Consider the following 14,418-nt stretch of genomic DNA (forward strand, 5'->3'; position numbering starts at 1 on the left):
CAATCTGTCCCCACCGGACAATTTCTAGGACTACGTAGGCTGTGTTCCATGGATGAAGACTTTTTTAGACAGTCAGAAGATCTCGAGGAGCGATTGCTGGAACGTGGTTTCTGGAGCGCCCCGGCCAGGGCTATCGGGGTACTCGGCACCGGGCCCGTTGATCTCAAAGGGAGTTGTCACGGAAGCTGTAACCCGGTCCGTGGCCCTGGGGCTCCATGGCAAAAGGGGGTGCAAGAACAATGAAGTAGAATTGATGAATCGTTCGTGACGCCACCTGTGGTGCTCGGCAAGGGAGATGTTAAGCCGACGCTGCATTCAGATCCTCTGGGACTGGTGGTAGGGTGCAGCCAAGATGGTGAAGGTCCCCACAGGTGGAGCTGTAGTCCCAGGGCAGTGTGGATGTAGGGATGTAGAGGCGCGGGCATTGTAGAAGCTGGTACCCAGATGTAGCGGTACCAGGTGTGTTGGCGCAGGAATGAATGGAAGACACCGGGGCTTGTAGTTCCAAAGCTTTACTCACAGTCTGTTGTACACACCGATGCCTGCCTCCGTACTGTGTCCTCCAGGTCAGAGGCTCAATCAACCTCCAGGCCAGATGGAATGCTCCCTTCCAACACTCCGCCAACATGTACCTTTCTGAACGTCTCCTCTTATAGAGCCTTTAAGTGTGAAGATCTCCTAGTACTGAGTTACACTGGAGTGCCTCCTGACTGATGTTCCCAAGTATTCTACTTGTACGGCAGACAGCTGTAGCCTGCTTCGGGGACTCCTTACTCCTGAGTCCCGGCTCACTATCAATGTTGCTGTTGTGCCCCCAAGTCTTAGATGGGAGTAGTGCATTTACAGCCCACTACTCCACCAGTGTCTGCTGCAGAACCATTAGTGTCCATACAACCTCAGGGACCGGGCCCCGGCCTTGCGCTTAGAACTTCTAGGCAGGGTTCATCCTCTAACCCACGTCCTCTATTCCCTTTTACTCCTACGTTCCGTACTAGTCTTTCCTTCTTATGGAAGATCAGGTTTCTGCTCAACGTCTTTCTCCTTTCCTTTCCTGTGCCAGCAGACCCAGGTCACTGAGGCAGCTGCAGCACCTCCTTCCTCCATCCCTCTCTCCAGGATCTTCTTTCCTCACTCCTCTCTGAGTGACTCCCTCTCACTGACTTGAAATCCTACACCTTCCCACTCTTTTATGTATTCTAACTCCACCTGCCTCGCAGCATGTTTCGTGTTCCAAGCAGGGAACCACCAAAGGTGCTCTGCTACACTCCAAGCAGGGAGCCGCAATGTGGCTTTGCTGAACTACCGCGTTGTGTGGGATGCGAGAGTTGGAGCGTGGTCAGGAGCCTCCAACTCATCTGGATGGTGGGGTACCACACCTCAGGAGGAGGTGCAGTACCTCTGTGGCAACTGAACCATCAGGGGCGCCACATTTCAGCAACTGGCTGATTAAAAAAAGCATTTAATAGGGCAAGGTATTCAACAAGAAATACACTATTATATGGGACACGGCCCTCTAGGAAATCTAGCTGTGTAAGATTTGTAACTAATTTCTAACTAAATCCTGGCACATCCTATAGGCGGACCCAGTGATTTCAAGGTTCCTCCCTGAGAGGGCCGCTATTGCAGCCAGAAGGTCGAGAAACCTGCGGGATCGGTTGGTCTGCAGTCATTACACTGGGGAGCCAGTTGTCACCTTTCTCGACCAAGTGGCCGGACGTCAGGGTAGTTCCTCGTGTGGCCGCTGCGCTGCCTGTCCCAACATTGATGGCACGAATACTTTCTTTAATCAAGAGGGGTCAAGGGAATGCAAAATTAAAAAATATATCACGTGTACTAGCAAGAACGTGATATATGACGCTGTCTGCCCCTGTAATTTGATCTATGTGGTCATAACAACGAGACAGCTCAAGATACGTGTGCGGGAGCATGTGCTGGGTATTGAGGCAGCAGCGGCCACTGAGGATGTGATATCTTGGAAAACTATTCCCCGCCATTTTAAGAAATTTCTTGGCTGTAATGGCGGCCTTCTCAGGGTTAGGGGTGTAGATATGTTGGCGGTGGGTATCCGCAGGGGTGGGACCTCTAGAAGGTTGGCCCAGCCTGAGTCCAGATGGATATGGACCCTTGGTACGGTCCATCCATCTGGACTCAGCGAGAATATCAGTTTTGCCCCGTTTCTTTAGTCTCCGCTCTGCTGTGGTAGGCACGTATGTTGAGTGTATTGTTTTTAACTTTTTATATTTTAATTTTTTAGCGATTTGGTCGCACATGTGGATGGTGGAGTATGGAGAGTGTCATCCATGGAATATTGTGGTCAACTGGTGATGGTCCACTGAGTGAATCAACAGTATAACTCTAGTGTATTGTGTTATGGTAAGTCTTCTATGTAGAATTGATGGATTAGATATATGAAGTTGTATTTATATACACTTTGCTTTCCCTAACTATTGTTGAATTTATGATTAGGTACAGTGGGATGATGTAATAGATATAGTGGGGGTTACTTGTAAGACACATTATTCTATCCTGTATACATTTGAAGATGTATTATGCATAAGCTATTGTAATTTCTATATATATGTTTATATCTATATTTGATCCACGAGAGTTTGCATTATATCTGGTGATAAATTCCTATATCCCATATGCGGTATTACCGTATGTGATTTTGATATGGTGGTTATTAGTGTATACATAAATTCGTTTCCTGGTCCTGTACGCACTGATTCTCTGGGCGCCGCTGCTCCTGCCTGCTTTCGGCGTCTTTACATGGTGGTGGTGTCCGCCCCGGGCTCCTCCTACTATGTGACGCCGAGGCCGGTCAGCGTTGCGGTCATCCTGACGACAACCAAGCGCGTCATTTCCGGTCCAGGAGCGTAACTTCCGGTAGCGCGGCTCACCTTTGGTGTCCGCGGTGTATATAAGACGGCAGTTACCAGCCCGATCAGGCCCCTAGAGAAAGGTGAGGTCCAAAACGCGCGTCAGGGCGGACGCGCTCATCCAGCAGCAGCACAACTTTACTCTGTGTCAGCCATTACCGGTAGAGTCCGATGATTCCTTTGGAGCTATGTCTCCTTGAAATTGTGATGTCTATTATAGGTGAGTAGAGTGGCTGATAGTAAATATGACCTATATGCATGGGCCGCTTTCACTCTAGAATTATGGGTAGAGTGTTTAACGGATGATAGCGGCATAATAAGGTACATGTGCTAAAATATTTAGCCATCTATGCAGATATAGGCTGCCATCTACTCTGCTGCAGTAGATGGCAGCCTGACACAGTTCTTACCACCTATTACCCTGCACTACCACTCTGCTCCAGTAGATGGCAGCCTGACACTCTCACCACCTGTTACCCTGCACTACCGCTCTGCTCCAGTAGATGGTAGCCTGACAGTTCTTACCACCTATTACCCTGCACTACCGCTCTGCTCCAGTAGATGGCAGCCTGACACTCTCACCACCTGTTACCCTGCAATACCGCTCTGCTCCAGTAGATGGTAGCCTGACACAGCTTTTACCACCTATTACTCTGCACTACCGCTCTGCTCCAGTAGATGGCAGCCTGACTCTCACCACCTATTACCCTGCACTACCGCTCTGCTCCAGTAGATGGCAGCCTGACACAGCTCTTACCACCTGTTACCCTGCACTACCGCTCTGCTCCAGTAGATGGCAGCATGACACAGTTCTTACCACCTGTTACCCTGCACTACCGCTCTGCTCCAGTAGATGGCAGCCTGACACTCTTACCAACTATTACCCTGCACAACCGCTCTGCTCCAGTAGATGGCAGCCTGACACATCTCTCACCATCTGTTACCCTGCACTACCGCTCTTCTCCAGTAGACGGCAGTCTTACACTCTCACGACCTGTTACCCTGCACTACCGCTCTGCTCCAGTAGATGGCAGCCTGACACAGCTCTTACCACCTTTTACCCTGCACTACCGCTCTGCTCCAGTAGATGGCAGCCTGACACAGCTCTTACCTCCTGTTACCCTGCACTACAGCTTTGCTCCAGTAGATGGCAGCCTGACACAGCTCTTGCCACCTGTTACCCTGCTATACCGCTCTGCTTCAGTAGATGGCAGCATGACACAGTTCTTACCACCTGTTTCCCTGCACTACCGCTCTGCTCCAGTGGATGGCAGCCTGACACTCTTACCAATTATTACCCTGCACAACCGCTCTGCTCCAGTAGATGGCAGCCTGACACAGTTCTTACCACCTATTACACTGCACTACTGCTCTGCTCCAGTAGATGGCAGGCTGACACATCTCACCATCTGTTACCCTGCATTACCGCTCTTCTCCAGTAGACGGCAGTCTTACACTCTCACCACCTGTTACCCTGCACTACCGCTCTGCTCCAGTAGATGGCAGCCTGACACAGTTCTTACCACCTGTTACCCTGCTATACCGCTCTGCTTCAGTAGATGGCAGCATGACACAGTTCTTACCACCTGTTACCCTGCACTACCGCTCTCCTCCAGTAGACGGCAGCCTGACACAGCTCTTATGACCTGTTACCCTGCTATACCGCTCTGCTCAGTAGATGGCAGTCTGACACAGTTCTTACCACCTGTTACCCTGCACTACTGCTCTGCTGCAGTAGATGGCAGCCTGACACAGTTCTTACCACCTGTTACCCTGCTATACCGATCTGCTTCAGTAGATGGCAGCCTGACACAGCTCTTACCACCTATTACCCTGCATTACCGCTCTGCTCCAGTAGATGGTAGCCTGACTGTAATGTAAGATATGATGTTGCAGAACTTTCTAGAAATCTCCCACTTCACCCTACTGAGGACATTGTAGCCTGTCACAAGCTTGCAGCATCCTCCTTCCCCCTTCCTCTTTTCACCCACAGCTTACACACACACAGCTTACTTTCTGTCTTTTAATCCCCTTGTTTTATATTTGTATTGTACATATTTAATGTCTCAACTTTATAGCAACTTTTATCTGTATAATCACTGCCCTTTTGGGAATAAATGATAAAAATCTATTAGTTTGCCTCCATCCTCTAAGAAACGAACTATGTGCCTTTTTTAGATAATCGCTACTAATTTGGGGTTTGCTGCGGACCCTCTTAATTAACTCTTTGATTAAGTAAAGCGTGGCTGGTGGCAGCGTGGTGTGCATGGCTGGCTCGGCTAGCTGGCAGTACAGACGGGTCTTACATGCTGAATGAGGGGCTGCGGCCACAGCATTGATAATTCCCTTACTGCAGTAGTCTAGTGGCCCGTGCACAACAAGCAGCCCGTCCGGTTAATAATAATCCTAGGTGCAGTTCCCTGACTCACCTGAGGGTAAGGGGGGCGCCGGAGAGCTGCGAGTTCCAAAGTGGGACTGAGAAAGTGGGATATACATAAATCCCCGCAGTTTTTGGAAGGTTAGCAGTGGTGGGGTATCCAAAATACCCCCCTGCGATAAATTGTTAGAGCATGATTAGCTTGCTGTATTTTGTCACGTGGTGCCGGTGGTGGGATAACCCCCACTTTGCCTGTGATAGCCATGTGCCGGCTGTGTGTCGGGTCCCTCCGTCCGCTGATGAACCCGTGTCGGTGGTGGGATCGTGACGTTTTGGTGGCACCGGCCGCGCCGTTCGTCACAATTTGGTGGCAACGGCGTGCATCCTGCTTGCGTTCATCACATATTGGTGGCAGCGGTGGGCTGTTCATCACATATTGGTGGCAGAGCGGTGGGATAATCCTAGAGCATTAGTGATTTGGTTTGAGCAATCATTCCTCTCACTAAAAACCTGCACGGTTCCTGCGGGAATCCTGCATCATAGGATTTGGAGAACAGACTCAGTGGTTACTAGTCCTGAGACATTTTTGTGTACTTGCAAGTATTCCCTCCCTTTTTCTTCATTTTTCTTTTCTATCTTTTATTTGGCAACCATTGCGGCGATGGGAGCAGAGTGGTATAAGCAGCAGAAAACGGAAACTCTTGCTAGGTTATGCACGTACCGGGGCCTTGTTGCCACGAACCAGAACAAAGACCAACTGATCGCGGCTCTGGTGCACCCAGAGCCCAGCGGGCGCAGGAGCCGGCCCCAGCCAAGGTGGTAGCGCAGCTGAGGTCCAACCACCATATGCCAGTTCCACCTGCATCCAGGCCAGGCTAGACCCCTACCTGCAAGCGACCTTGGACGCACTCCCTGCTGAAGACCGCGAGGGACATATGACGCTGATCCAGCAAGCTTGGGAGAGAGCGGAGCAGCGAGCCGAGTGGGAGGCAGAGAGAGCTGAGCGCCAAGACCAAGCCCAGAGAGCCCATGAACTGGAGATGCTCCGACAAGGGGGAACATCCTCTCTAGCCCGCCGCAGTGAACCCAGCAGCACCCAGAGTCCTAAACCCCAGCCAGAGCATTTTCCCGTGATGGAAAAGGACGGGGACTTGGACACGTTCCTGCGAGCCTTTGAGAAAGCCTGCCGACAGTACCAGCTGCCTAGAGACCAATGGGCCAGGTACTTGACCCCAGGGCTAAAAGGCAAAGCTCTGAAGGCGTTTGCTTCTCTTCCGTCAGAAGACGACGACGACTGTGATGCCATAAAGCAGGCTCTGATCTCCAAATACCGGCTGACACCTGAGGTATACCGAAAGAAGTTCCGGAACCTCCAACGTGGCCCACGCGATAGCTATAGTGATGTGGTGCAAGGACTCAGGACCCACTTTCACCAGTGCATCCATGGACTGTCCGTTGATTCCTTTGAGCAGCTACGGGACCTGAAGAGCAAAGACCAGTTCGTGCATCTCTGCCCAGCTGAGGTCCGACAGTTCATCTTGGACCGCGAACCACCGAATGCGGACAAAGCGGGGCAGATCGCCGATAACTATGAGGCCAACTGGAAGCCAGAGACGAGGAGGCCAGTCACCACCAGCTGGAGAGGGGGTAGCCTGCAACCAACCCCAGTGCCCCAGCTAGCCGTCCCTCCGGAGGCCCTGTCCCTGTTGCGAACACCAGGCCTACTACTGACAGTCGCCTGAGTTTCAACTGCAATCGGACTGGTCACTTCCGTCACGCCTGTCCGGAAAAGCCGAAGAATTCCCCAGCCAAGGCCTCTGGGCCCAACGCCTCTGTTCTTTTGGTGGGAGGTGTGGTTGGGAGGATTGACGACAAGGTTCAACCTGTTCAGGTGGGGACCCGTCTTGCTACAGGCCTCAAGGACACCGGGGCTGAACAAACCCTCATCCGTCCTGGACTGGCGGCCCCTGAAGAGTTTGTTGAGGGTAAAACCCTGACTGTCACCGGGATTGGAGACAACCGTTGTCCCTTGCCAGTGGCCCGGGTTTTTCTTGATTGGGGTGCTGGGAGCGGGTTGAGGGAAGTGGGAGTGTCTGGAAACCTGCCCACTGATGTTTTATTGGGGGCTGACTTGGGGAGGATGGTTGCATACAACGTCCCTGACACCCCTCCCAAGTCTGATAATAAGGGTAACGTTAACCCTGATGATGATGATGACGGGAAACTGAATGTGTTACCTGCTAATGAAGTGATGAGTAATGATGCAACTAACAATCATTCTTTCCCCAGGAATGATGCTGATGTTGATGTGAATGTACCAAAGCAATCTGATAACCATTCTTTTCCTAGGAATGATGATGTATCTGTGCCGACTGAACCTGTTTACCATTTCTTTGAAACGGTAGATGTGTCCACAGGTACCGAAGTGCTCAGCCCGTCACTCTGCGGAGTGAGACGGCTGAGGAACCCCTGGCAGGAGCAAGCAACGGTGCTCAAGGAAATGGGGAGGTGCATGGGGACCATGAGGAAGGTAATGCCATGCAACTGACCAGTGCCACCGAGGAAGGTAACTGGCCCATAAGTAGCACTGCTCCTGAGGTGTTGGGGGTGGATGGGGAGGTAGGGCCCATGGCAGCGCCGATTGATGGGTCTGTAGCAATCCCCAGGGAGACAACATACGTAGCCGCTGTCACACGCAGTCAGAGTGCCCAGATCGCAGGTAGCGCCCTGTCTTCTGGACCCTCTTCTGCTACAGGAGAGACTGAACCAGAGGTGAACCCAGAGCCGGTTCCAGAGGGTCCCAGAAAGGAAGGGACCCTGACATCACTTCTGGCAGCCTCCAGCAAGCAGTTCCAGGCTGCTCTGCACTCAGATGCCAGCCTAGAGAAACTGAGACACCTCGCCGAGACGCCCACCTCCGAGCTTGATAGAATCATAGAATCGTAGAGTTGGAAGGGACCTCCTGGGCCATCTAGTCCAACCCCCTGCTCAGAGCAGGATTCGCTAAATCATCCCAGTCAGATGTCTGTCCAGCCTCTGTTTGAAGACTTCCATTGAAGGAGAACTCACCACTTCTCGTGGCAGCCTGTTCCACTCATTGATCACTCTAACTGTCAAAAAGTTTTTTCTAATATCTAATCTGTGTCTCCTCCCATTCAGCTTCATCCCATTGCTTCTAGTCTTTCCTTGCACAAATGAGAATAAAGATGATCCTTCTACAATGTGACAGCCCTTTAGATATTTGTAGACAGCTATTAAGTCTCCTCTCAGGCTTCTCTTTTGCAAACTAAACATTCCCAAATCCTGCAACCTTTCCTCATAAGACAGGGTTTGCAGACCGGTCACCATTCTGGTCGCTCTTTTCTGAACTTGCTCCAGTTTGTTGATGTCTTTTTTAAAATGTGGTGCCCAAAACTGGACACAATATTCCAGATGAGGTCTGACCAAAGAGGAGTAGAGGGAAATAATGACTTCACGTGATCTAGACTGTATGCTTCTGTTAATACATCCTAGAATTGCATTTGCCTTTTTTGCTGCTGCATCACACTGTTGACTCATATTCATATAAGGAGAGGGTGTTCTGGGAACGAGGAAGGTTGTACCCGGAGATCCCCAAAAGGAGTGGTTGAGGGAAAGACAGCTAGTCGTCCCCTTACAGTTTAGAACTGAGTTGTTGCGGATTGCCCATGAGATTCCACTCGCTGGACACTTGGGGATCAGCAAAACAAAGGCACGGCTGTCTCAACACTTTTATTGGCCCAAGATGGGGACAGATGGCTCCTGTGCCACCTGTCAAAAAGTGGGTAAGGGGGGCCTGCTCTTAAGGCTCCCCTTATTCCTTTGCCGGTGATAGGAGCCTTTCCAGAGAATCGCGGTGGACATTGTAGGCCCGCTGGCCGTCCCCAGCAGCTCTGGAAAGCGATACATTCTCACCGTGGTAGACTACGCTACCCGGTACCCAGAGGCAGTAGCTCTGTCTTCAACCAGGGCAGATAAGGTGGCTGACACACTGGTGACCATCTTTTCAAGGGTAGGATTTCCCAGGGAGATGCTTACCGATCAAGGGACCCAATTTATGTCTCGCCTAATGGAGGCTCTCTGTGAGAAAATGCAGGTGAAGCACCTGGTATCGAGTGCGTATCACCCACAGACTAATGGTTTGTGTGAACACTTCAACGGTACCTTCAAACAGATGCTCCGCCTGCTGGTTGAGACCCAAGGGCGCGACTGGGAGCGGTACCTCCCACACCTGCTGTTCGCTTACAGAGAAGTTCCGCAGGCCTCGACTGGGTTCTCCCCCTTCGAGCTCCTGTATGGCAGGCGAGTCCGGGGACCCCTTGGGTTGATAAGAGAATCCTGGGAAGCTGAGCCAAACCCCACAGAAGTGTCCATCGTGGATTATGTCATGTGCTTCCGTGACAAGATGCAGACCTTGATGCAGTTGATGCATGACAACATGACGCAGGCTCAGGCTGACCAGAAGCACTGATATGACCAGAACGCCCGGGAGCGGACCTACCAGGTGGGTCAAAAGGTGTGGGTGCAGGTCCCCGTACCAACAGATAAGCTTCAGGCAGCCTGGGAAGGCCCATACGTCGTCCACCAACAGCTCAACCCGGTCACCTACTTGGTCACGCTTGATCATGCTCGGGGTAGGCGCAAGGCCTTTCACGTCAATATGCTGAAGGCGCACCACAAACGTTCTACCGGTCTGCAACCTGCCCGAGGATGGGGAGGAAGATCCCCCTCCTGGACATGCTGGCCCAAGCCAAGGCCGATGGGTCCATTGAGGACATGGAGATAAGTGGTTTGCTAACCGTATCCCAGCGGTCGCAGTTGGTGGAAGCCCTGGAACCCTTCCGGGCCGTGTTCACCAACCGACCTGGGAGGACGGAGTTAGCGGTTCATGAGGTGGACACCGGGAATCATGCCCCACTACAGCGAACACCTTATCGGAAGCTCTGAGGAGGTGCAACAAGTCATGCGCCAAGAGATCAATGAGATGTTAAGACTGGGGGTGATTCGACGGCCAAAGAGCGCGTGGGCCTCACCTGTAGTCCTCGTGCCTAAAAAGGATCAAACCACCCGGTTCTGCGTGGACTACAGGGGGCTCAACGCCATCTCAACCTCTGATGCCCACCCGATGCCGCGCATCGAGGATCTGTTTGAGCGGTTGGCGAAAGCAAGGTACATATCCATCATGGATCTGAGTCGGGGATACTAGCAGATTCCCCTGAGGCGCAGGAGAAATCTGCCTTTATCACCCCCTTTGGACTGTACGAGTCCACAGTCATGCCCTTTGGCATGAAAAATGCCCCTGCCACTTTCCAGCGGATGGTCAACCACCTGCTTCGGGGACTGGAGGAGTACGCGGTGGCGTACTTGGACGACATCGCCATCTTCAGTTCCACCTGGGAGGAACACCTTCAGCTTCTCCGGGAGGTGCTCAAGCATCTTCACCAGGCAGGCCTGACTATCAAGCCGGGAAAGTGCCAGATGGGCATGAGCGAGGTCCACTACCTAGGGCACCGGGTAGTTGGGGGTTCCATGAGTCCGGAGCCAGAAAAGGTGGACACAATCGCGTCCTGGTCCACCCCCAGGACCAAGAAACAGGTGAAGTCCTTCTTGGGCACTGCAGGGTACTATAGGTGGTTTGTTCAAGACTATAGCGCCCTTGCAAAACCCTTGACTGACCTCACCAAGCAGAGGTTACCCCAAACAGTCAACTGGACAGATGACTGTGAGGCGGCCTTCCAAGCTTTGAAAGCAGCCCTGTGCAACTCTCCAGTGTTGAGAGCAGTCGACAGCAGTCGCCCGTTTCTGGTACAGACCGACGCCAGCGAGTTTGGCCTCGGTGCTGTGCTCAGCCAGGTCGACTCGGGGAACCAGGAGCACCCCGTGTTGTACCTGAGCCTGAAACTTTTGCCAAGGGAAGTGGCATACTCGAACATCGAGAAGGAGTGTCTGGCCATGGTGTGGGCACTGCAACGTTTGCAGCCCTACCTGTACGGGTGCACCTTCACGGTGGTTACCCATCACAACCCTCTGAGCTGGTTGCACACAGTGTCTGGAACCAATGGAAGGTTGCTCCGCTGGAGCCTTGCCCTTCAACAGTACGACTTTACTGTACAACACTAAAAGGGCAGTGAACATGGTAATGCAGATGGGTTGTCCCGCCGGTGCGAACCCGCTGAGGTGCGCATGGCCGATTACCGACAGGTAATGCCTCCGTAGCGCCCTCTAAAAGGGGGAGGTGTAATGTAAGATATGATGTTGTAGAACTTTCTAGAAATCTCCCATTTCACTCTACTGAGGACATTGTAGCCTGTCACAAGCTTGCAGCATCCTCCTTCCCCCCTCCTCTTTTCGCCCACAGCTTACACAGACCAGTGCCCCCCTGCTTGCAGCTCTGTGAAATCTGAACTCACACCGAGGAATGCTTCCCTCCCCTCCCCCTGCAAGGGATATTAATTAAGCTGAGTGAAAAAAAATGTCTTTGTTTGAAACAAGTTGGGGCAAGCATATGAATGAGAGATATTAAAAGAAGCCTAGCGCAGGCTCTGGTCACGACAGAAAAATGAAATGAACATTTCTGTGATCTGCGCGGACCCGGCTTCCCTACGGTAGCTCTTGCAAAATCCTAATCTTTCCAGAAACTGAGATATGGATTGCTCCCAAATGGAGTGTCTTAATTATGGCATGCTTCGTGTCTTCGGATTCTATTCAGTAAATCACAAACAATGATGCCATATGTGTGTTGGTACAGGCTTTTCTCGTTTAGATATAGTTATTCTAAGTTTTGTAGCCAAATCCTAACTTGGAGAGAGGGAGGTTGGACCTCTCCAGACCGCCCATTTCATGAGGTCACAGACCCTAGTCTATAGGTATTCCCTAGCAAATTCCAGTCAGTTGGAGCTACAGAGTCCGTGCTGACAAGAACCCCCAGATGAGTGGAGACGTGTGGCTCCGCCTTCTCCCTCCACATGGTCTGACTGATATCGACTGAACACATGTGAGTGTTACTTTCTGTCTTTTAATCCCTTTGTTTTATATTTGTATTGTACATATTTAACGTCTCAACTTTACAGCAACTTTTTTCTGTATAATCACTGCCCTTTTGGGAATAAATGATAAAAATCTATTAGTTTGCCTCCATCCTCTAAGAAACTAACTATGTGCCTTTTTTAGATAATCGCTGTCACGTTTCCGCCAGACTTAGGGCCTGCTGTTCCGGTCGCGGCCTCTAGGAGGCGCCGGACCGCCACTTTATCGTCAGACTCAGGGACGGCTGTTCCTGCCTCGGCCACTGGACAGGGCCGTGGTTCTGTTACGTCAGGCTCAGAGCCTACTGTCCCGGCTTTAGCCTCTAGGAGGCGCCGGTCTGTCACGTCGCCGTTAAATTCTGGGTCTGCTGCTCCTGTCGCGGTCACTAGGAGGCGCCATGGCTCGCCCGGGAGTTATGGTGCTGACAGAGTAAGCGCACCTGCGCAGGCATCTGGTGGACGCAGGCTCCACCCCTCTGTCAGTCATCAAGAGGTTACTGCATCTCCATCTGGCCTGGTCCTGGGGGCGGTACTGATGACATCATCAGTCCAGGAACCTATGAGGGGTGACCTGATCCCTGAAATACCTTGGGACTGGTCTTGCAAGCCGCCGGATATATTCTTGGTTCCCCTGTGTGTATTACTTTCTGACTGACTGACTTTGGCCTGGACTTCTGACTCTCCTTCTGCCTAACGATTCTGTACCTCTGCGACTCTCCTGGTTTATGACTTTCGGCCTGAATCTGACTCTGCTTCTGCCTAACGATTCTGTACCTCTGCTACTCTCCTGGTTTATGACTCTCGGCCTGAATCTGACTCTGCTTCTGTCTACCGTTTTTGTACCATTGTTGCCCGACTGGTTTAGACTTGCATATCTCCACGTTTGTGTCCTGTATTGGAACACCTTTCTGGCGACCGTCCTGCTCTGGTCACTGCTCCTATTCAGACAGCGCCTCCTGGGCTCTGCTATAAATCCAGATCCCTGTATAGGGGTAAAGGGTATCAGTGTTTCTCGGGGTGTTGCCTGGCTGCAGCCCAGACCCGCAGGCGGACGTCACATTATATCCGGCCATATAAAAAAAAAAACTGCTTCTTGTGTATATATCCACCATATACAAAAGCAGTCTCCCTGAACTTTTTTTTTTCTCTCCCTTCTTCTGACTGAGCTGATTTCTGGCCTAAACACCTGGTTCAGTGCACAGCCTGAAGGAGCACTTTCATCTTCCTGCACCAGTATGCTGCAGTCTGGAGCCTTCAGAGAGAGAGCTGAGCGTCAGAGATCCACACTCCTGAGACATCGGCCTCTGGGCAACTCTGGCTATGGTTGCCCAGGGGCACAGGTATTGCCCGCAGATGCGGCTAAAGTTTTATTGCCTATTGCCCTTTCTTTTGGTCAGAAATCTCAGTGTGTGAACGCATATGTGGATTGTGGATCTGAAGGGAATTTTATGGATTCTTTTGTTGCTAAAAGTCTCGGTGTACCCCTATTAAGACTTAATGCCCCTATAAAAACTACGGCTATTAATGGCACATCTATTGTCCAGGAGGGGGTTAAATTTGTTACTGACACAATCACTATGTCGGTGGGAGCATTGCATACCGAGGTTATGTCATTTTTTGTGATGGATAATTTGTCTGCTGCAGTCATTTTGGGGATGCCATGGCTACGCCAGCATAACCCAGTCATCGACTGGCACCTAGGCGATGTTATACGCTGGAGTTCACACTCTCAGGAAAACTGCATGTCGCTAACAGTAAACCAAGTTAAAGTTAAACCCCTCCACATACCGTTTGCCTTCAGAGATTTTGAGGATGTCTTTTCTATTGCAAAATCTGACAAGCTACCCCCTCACAGAAAGTATGATTGCCCTATAGATCTGATTCCAGATGCCCGTCTCCCAAAAGGGAGAATATTTAATCTCTCAGGTCCAGAGCGTCAGGCTATGAACGAGTACATAGCAGATAGCTTAAAAAAGGGGTTTATTAGACCGTCCATTTCACCAGTTGGAGCTGGCTTCTTCTTTGTAGAAAAGAAAGATGGTGGTCTCAGACCCTGCATTGACTACCGGGAATTGAATGCAATCACTATAAAGAACCAGTACCCGCTTCCACTCATCCC

At 51.3% G+C, this 14,418-nt stretch overlaps 1 protein-coding gene across 1 annotated transcript in view; it reads left to right on the forward strand.

Moving 5' to 3' along the window:
• Positions 1-14,418, forward strand: part of RHPN1 (rhophilin Rho GTPase binding protein 1) — a 118,896-nt gene that overhangs the window by 48,149 nt on the left and 56,329 nt on the right. The window contains exon 2 of the mRNA XM_073577357.1: positions 2,255-2,373. Coding sequence (XP_073433458.1) covers positions 2,371-2,373 — 3 coding nt within the window. The 5' untranslated portion in view covers positions 2,255-2,370. The remainder of the gene's footprint in view (positions 1-2,254; positions 2,374-14,418) is intronic.

This window comes from Dendrobates tinctorius, unplaced genomic scaffold (genome assembly GCF_039654945.1).
Source record: "Dendrobates tinctorius isolate UK_male_01 unplaced genomic scaffold, ASM3965494v1 ptg000055l, whole genome shotgun sequence".
Classification (NCBI taxonomy): Eukaryota; Metazoa; Chordata; class Amphibia; order Anura; family Dendrobatidae; genus Dendrobates; species Dendrobates tinctorius.